Source organism: Macrotis lagotis, chromosome 4 (assembly GCF_037893015.1).
Source record: "Macrotis lagotis isolate mMagLag1 chromosome 4, bilby.v1.9.chrom.fasta, whole genome shotgun sequence".
Lineage (NCBI taxonomy): Eukaryota > Metazoa > Chordata > Mammalia > Peramelemorphia > Peramelidae > Macrotis > Macrotis lagotis.
In genome coordinates this window covers 267,116,466-267,123,721 of record NC_133661.1, presented here as the reverse complement: position 1 = coordinate 267,123,721, position 7,256 = coordinate 267,116,466, and the positions used below count along the sequence as shown (strand labels likewise).

Sequence of the window (7,256 nt, the reverse complement as noted above, 5' to 3'; positions counted from 1 at the left end):
AGTCACTGTGGGGAAATGGTTGGGGACATTCTGGGGATTATTGGTGTCTATGTAACATGAAGGTAGGATCCATACATTATCTCACTGGATCAATTCTAGGCTATTTCCAAATTGTCTGATGAATAGACATTATTGATACAGAATTTCCTTTCTTTCTGAGATGCACAGCTTAGACATATACTCTTATGAATCTCATGGGGAAGAAGAATAGAGCAAGAATGCAGTTTCACCTTTTAATTAATCTATTACTCCCCTTCTGTTTTCCTTTGAAGGGCCAACATGAAATTTGGGCATCTTTTCCTGGGCTCAGTGCCCCTCCTGATCCTGATTCACTGCATTTGGGCCTTCAACACCTCCAAAGGGGACCTCCGAAAGTTTGTTGGCTGTGCTGTGAGGGAATTCACTTTTTTGGCCAAGAAGCCAGGCTGTAAGGGATTACGGATTACCACAGATGCCTGCTGGGGTCGCTGTGAGACTTGGGAGGTGAGTTATTCCCTGATTATGCCTGGGCACCAGGAGTACTACTACTACTACTACTACTACTACTACTACTACTACTACTACTACTACTACTACTAAACTATGTAGCAGTTTAAAAGTTTACAAAGTGCTTACTTTACCAAAATGCATTGTTTCCCTTGATAAACCCATCAGTGCTCTTAGGTAGGTATGACACATGCAAATATTCTCATTTTGCAGATAAGGATCCCAAGATGTTAAGTATCTGTCCATAGTCACAGAGAGATAGTAAATGCCAGTGAATGAATTTGAACCCGGGATTTTTCCTAACCCCAACTGTAATGTTCTACTCATTATACTATGCTATAGAAGACTAGGAATCTGGATCAGATTCTTGGCTCTCACTTGGTTGATGCTTGCTTTTTTTTTTTTTTTAAGATTTTTGCAAGGCAAATGGGGTTAAGTGACTTGCCCAAGGCCACACAGCTAGGTAATTATGAAGTGTATGAGGCCAGATTTGAACTCAGGTCCTCCTGACTCCAGGACTGGTGCTCTATCCACTGAGCCACCTAGCTGCCCCGATGCTTGCTTTTTGATTAAATGAAGTGAGAAGAAAGATGAATGCTCTCTCTTCCGTGGTATGATTTTTGGAAATCCACCAAGTATTACACTGGAGAAACAGAATGATGTTCACACATGGTAGTTTGCAATATGGTAGTACTTCGAATTTCATCTTAGGCTTTGTCACTATACCTTGAAGGGAGGGTAAGAGTTATTATTGTTCTCCTACAACTGAAAAAAATCAAGGCAAAACCAATTATTTCAAAATCATGCAGTGAGTCTAGTAACAAAACTGGTTTTGTTCTTAGCCTAGTTTTATAACCCATCTCCAGTTTGTTTTCACTATTTGAGATAAAGATAAATTAATACAAACCAGGCAAAGACAACACAAAATTATGAATCTGATGAAGTTTGTGTCTGGGCATACTCAACCTTTTTTTTTTTTAACCTTTGCCTTTCTTATGGTGCCTTCCCACCTCCTCCTTAAGTATTCAATGTCCATATTATTCTCCCCCTCCCCCATTTTTCTCCTCTTGAACAATCTATTGTCAGAAAGCTTCTGGAAAAAACTCTTTAATGAAAGGTGTAAATCGTTGATGAAGTCTGGTGGTGATTCCTTTCCAAGGTTATTTACATAACCTTGTGGGGACCAAAACCTTAAGATAAAGGAATAAATCTCTTTGAAATGTCAGGTAATAGAAAGGTAGGGTTTTTTTTGGGGAGAGGTATAGGGTGAGAAGGAGGCACTTCTTAGAATCTCTGGAAACAGCATTTAGAAAGTTGTTCATTCCACCAGGTTTGGCATCGATGACAAACTTGGGACATGATTATCCTTTTAGGAACTCTTTGGTGGAGCCCTAATGTAATATCTAGAAGGATTATAGGTACATTTTGGGAAGTCAATGCCATTGAGAAAAAATACTCCCATTGTGCAAGAAACTAGGAGAACAAAACTAAAACCAAACAAAAATCTGTTACTGAACTGGGTTTTGGTGGATCAGCATAAAAAATTGGATTAAAGTACATTGCCAAATTGGCTTTTTTTATTTTCAAATTTCTCAGGGGAATAAGAGTACATTTGTCAAATGTAGGTAGAAGAAACTAACCTGCTAATAATAATACCATGAACGTCATTAATTGTCAAACTACTGAGATGATTTATGACCTTCTTTTCTACACAACTGGGTCTGTCAGAGATCATCATTTTCAAGCTTATTTTTTTACTTGGCCTCCAGGACTCTTTGTATTTAGTGAGAACGCTGGAACATTTTCATTTAAAGTCATTGTTCCTAAAAATTCATTTTCTTTCACTCTTGGAATACATCACTTGACCTCAATCATTGCATGGAAAGCCTGATCCTGGCTTTGAAGAGATTCAAGTCCTATGCCTACCATAGAGCAAGTTTGCCATTCTTTGTAGTCAATTTTCAGATAATTTGTTAATGAATGAAGACATTTAGGTCTGTTTGTTTTGTGATTTGAAAATTTGCAAGGTAGAACAGGTTTGATAAAGATTTTATTTGGAGCCACAACCAGGCATTTTTACAACTGGAACAAGGATTTACAGAAACCACACCTGGGGAAAGTGATAATCTGAGGTACATCCTTCTGGGAAGAAGTCGATAGAGACCCTCACACTCTATCCTGAATATCCTGCTGGGGATGCCACCAGAGACAGAATGTTGAGGGACAGGATAATGTTGGAGAATAGCCAACCCCATCACAATAACTGATAGTTAAAAAAAATTAACCAATTATTTTTGCTAAGTAAATATTAAGCTGTTGTTTCTATGTTACTAAAAAACAAAGACAGAAACAGAAACAAAACCCCCCAAAACACACTGCTTTCAGTGCCCTGGGGAAAAAACTGTGGTTAAAGCTCAGATTTTAGTGATACTTAGATATACTTTTTAGAAGTTGACACCAAATAATGATTGCTTGTGACATGGGCAGCTATAGTGTCCGGGACATGAGAACGTGAAGCAAGTTGTTCATGTTAAACTGTGGACTCTTTGTGTCTTTGTCTGTGTGTGTGTGTGTGTGACACCTAAAAGACAAGTCTAATTCCACTATTGGAAATGGCTTTTGCAAAGTCAACTGAATTTTAACCTACTCACATCTGTGGGCAAAATTTCATTCTCATTTTCCTTTTTTTCCCCTTCTTCTTATATGTAACAATATAAGGTATGAGGACTAGACTTTTGATTTCATTGGCAAAGTTAAAAAAAAAACTCTACCAATATAGATAGATACTTTTGCTGTAATTCACAGTCTTAGAAAACTTCCCAGAGAACAGAAAGTTAAATGACTTACTCAGGATCACACAACTATTATGTTTCAGAGACAGTACATGAATGCACATCTTCCTGGCTTCATGGTCAACTTCTTGTCCATTCCAATCCACTGTTTCTCCTGTAACAATATACTGGGGATAATTAGCCTAATACAACAGAAGGATCCTTTTATGTGGTGAAGGAATGATTGTTTGGGGGCTTTCACCTATAACTCTGGTAGTTTTTTTTCATCAAAATTTTCCTTATATGGAAGACTCCCCCCCCCCCCCCCCCCCATCATAGTTAAGAAACTTGAATCAGGTCCTCTTGACTCCAGGGCTGGTGCTCTAGCCACTGCTCTACCAGCTACCTCTAATCTGGAAGTAAACTCAAAAATACTCCTTATTGTCTTCTGAATTGTCTTCAGAGTTTAATAACTCAGAGATTTTCCAGGCATAGTTGTCTGATACCTTCCTTGTTTTTTTTCCCCTTATGAGAAGAAACCTATCCTGGATCCTCCCTACATCGAAGCTCATCATCGAGTCTGCACCTACAACGAGACCAAACAGGTCACTATCAAGTTGCCCAGCTGTGCCCCAGGTGTTGACCCTTTCTACACATACCCTATGGCCATAAGTTGTGACTGTGGGGCATGTTCTACTGCAACAACTGAATGTGAGACAGTCTGAAATTATCAATGGCTTATATAGCTGCTCCTGAGAAACTAGGGGTTACATAGGCAGTACTTCCAGATCCATCCCTTGCATCCCTTTGATTCCAGAACTATTTCAGTACAATTGAGCATATCATAGATTAGATATTGACTGGCCTCCTATTGTGAAAGGTATTTCAGGTTATGAAGAGAATGAATCATCTACTTCCAATGCAGAAAATGCCATTTATGCCTTCATAATAATAATAATAATAATTGGTTCAGTTCATATTTCTCATAATTGACACTTATTTACATCAAGCTTCTGAAACCTCCTACTTCTTAAATTTCTAATCTGCCAATATTTAAAATGCATTGAATATATTGAGACAATTGAACCATAATGGGTTTAAATGATAGAATCACATAATTTTTAAGTTTGGAAGGGACTACAGGAATCATTTAGTCCAATTGCTACCCAAAAGAAATCCCCACTACATGACAGATGGCCATCTAGCCTTTGCTTTCAGAATTTTGATGAAGTCTGAATTAAATCTAGTATACTATTTAATCCTTGGCCTTCAAATAGATAGGATTTAGAGATAATGGCTTCTAGAAATGACTGGAAGGGAACATGACCTGTCCATTAAGCTTTCTTTCTGACTCTAGGAATGCCACATGTTTTTTAGTAGAAGAAAATGCTTTTATTAAACAATTATTTACCTTATATATGGAGAAAAGATGCATTTTAAAAATGAGTTTTTAAAAATATTCTAAAAACTCAATTGGTTGGACTTGAGTGAATTCCATGAACAAAAACCTCCATAAAAATGATCCCTCTGATGTTATATATAGTTGTAAAATATATGCAGTTTTGGATTCTGGCCTTATTTGGGCAAAAAAAAAATTCATGAAACTCAACCACTGTTTCCCAAGCCTCTATCAGACAATGCATACATCAAAGCTCTCCAGAAGGTGTCCTTGATCCAATCACTGGAATTATTCTCTATTAAACATCTCATTAATTTAAATTTTAATTATTAAAATTCTTTAATTTTGGATATATTTGTAAAACTGTATTGCCAGTTACATAGGAATAGCCTGTTAACACAGGAATGGTCTGTGATATGTAGTTTTCTATCTCAACTCAAAAAACAGTTAATTTTCTGCTACCTTTTCTACTGTTAATGATATATATATATATATATATATATATATATATATGTATATATATCTTGAGATACTTTGGGAATTTGTTGTCTTTCATTTAACCTTGCTGTTTTTCAATAACTTGCCTAAAGACAATATATTTTGAGGTTTATAGAACTTGTACTCTGCCTTTTGAAATTTAATGCAATGATAGCCCACAGATCCATATTTTTTAGTTCTTAATAAAATTGAGCTTGTAGTGAGTACTTTCAAAATTTTTCCATGTTAATTTTTACCATGTTGTTGGTTATGTTTTAAATCATTTAAGCATTTTATATAAGAAATGTGAGAAACAGTATAGTATAATGTATACAGAGTCATTCTTGGAATCAAGAAGAACTGATTTCATTTTCTGCCTTTAATATATATTTGGACACTTAAGCTTTTAGTGCCCTAGAATTCTTTAAGATTATATAATACAAATAGTTATAGATAAAAAGGAATTTTTTACACCAGGAAAACCACAGATCTGGTACAAAAACAGTATGATAGGAAATGTAGACATTTTGTATCTCTGTTTATGTTTCATTTTCTCCTCCCCACACTCCCTCAAAAAGGACCTTTAGATAAGAGTGAGAACAGAATTGCCTTTCTTCATAAAAGGGAATATGACTGGGATATTTTCTTAAATGTAAATACCTACATTTGCTGCAAATGTATCACTCCTCATTCTTACCACTGACTGATATTTTGATAAATTTATGAGTTCATTAATGTGGATAATTCCTTTGGCAACAGAGACCACAATTGAACCATATCTGCTCTTCTTTGTGTGATTTTAGCCTATGACCACCCAATATGATGGAGGTCTGTTTCCTAGTTCTCTAGATACTAACATAGGTGTGGAAATTATAGGAAACATTTGTCAGTCAGTCACCTAGCCTTTATTAAGTGTTTACTGCTATGCATGGGGGTGAAAAGAAAGACAAAAACTGATTTCTGTTCTCAAGGAAACTTACAGTCTTAAGTGATAGGAACATAACATATAAATAATAATATACAAATAAAATACATACAAGATAAATCAGACATAAACATCAGAGAGGGAAAGTGCTGTTATGAAAGAAAGGGCATTGGGAAAGGGTGCTTTTTAGAAAGTATAAATTAAGCTGAGACCTGAAGGAAGCCAGGGAAATTAGGAGTAATAAAAGAGGAGAGTGTAACAGGCATGGGGAAGAGTGAATTAAAATGCTCAAGGTTCAAAGATGGATTATCTTATCTGAGGGACAGCAAGGCTACCCCTAGATCACAGAGTATCTGAGGATGGCAGGAAGGGTGAATGCATAGCAAGACCAGAAAGGTAGGAAGGGCTCAAGTTATAAAGGACTTTAAAAAACAAACAGAAGATTTTATATTTGATCCTGGACATAATAAGGAATCACTAGAGTTTATTGTGTTGGGGATATATGTGTGAGAGGATTAGACTTAGGAAGGTCAACTTAACAGCTGAGTAGAGAATGGATTGGAAAGGGAGAGAGACTTGGAGCAGGGAGATAAATCATAAATATATCCTTGGGGAGGAAAGAAGGGGTTGTGACATGAGTTAGTGATCATGCTGTTGATTAAAAGAAAATAAGAAATGAAATGGGCAAGAGGAAACAGAATGAGAGTGACTGAAAAGAATTTTCAGGTCTTTAAAGAATTTTAAAGACCAAAAATAACACTAAACGAGAGAGAAAAAGGAGAGGATAGCCAAAGACCTGGAAGTTATAATATTTATAACAGCCTACATTCAGATGGCATAATCTATTATTGTTAAGAGAATCTGCATTAATCATTGAAAAATATTTATTAAGCAGTTACAAGTGCATAGCATTCTACAAGGCCTCTGGAGGCATATATTAAAGTCCTAGCCCTCATAGAATCCATCCAAGCAATAAGTGTAATTCTTATGTGAAGTTGAAAAAGTCCTAATTTATTAAACAATTAAATTTCTGGTAACCTCACCCACAATGGAACATCACCCCAAAACTGAAAATAAATTTAAAATTCTTCCCTGAGAGGGAAGAATAATATAATTACAGTATTAGAGGTTGGAGGGAATAGAAATTTTCTAGTCTGTCTATTTTGTAGCTGAGGAAACAGATATGCAGAATTGAAAT

General features: G+C 36.0%; 1 protein-coding gene across 1 annotated transcript; it reads left to right on the top strand.

Annotated features, from left to right (window-relative positions):
- The first annotated feature begins 279 nt into the window (after positions 1-279).
- GPHB5 (glycoprotein hormone subunit beta 5) lies at positions 280-3,984 on the top strand. The gene is made up of 2 exons (XM_074235961.1): positions 280-483; positions 3,794-3,984. The coding sequence occupies exons 1-2, from the start codon at positions 280-282 to the stop codon at positions 3,980-3,982; spliced, it is 393 nt and encodes a 130-aa protein (XP_074092062.1). The 3' UTR covers positions 3,983-3,984.
- Positions 3,985-7,256: the final 3,272 nt, after the last annotated feature.

Excerpts from the sequence above, each read along its gene's own strand:
- GPHB5 (XM_074235961.1), top strand. The coding sequence starts at position 280 with ATGAAATTTGGGCATCTTTTCCTGGGCTCAGTGCCCCTCCTGATCCTG. Across the intron at positions 484-3,793 it reads GTCGCTGTGAGACTTGGGAG|AAACCTATCCTGGATCCTCC; the intron begins GTGAGTTATTCC and ends CCTTATGAGAAG.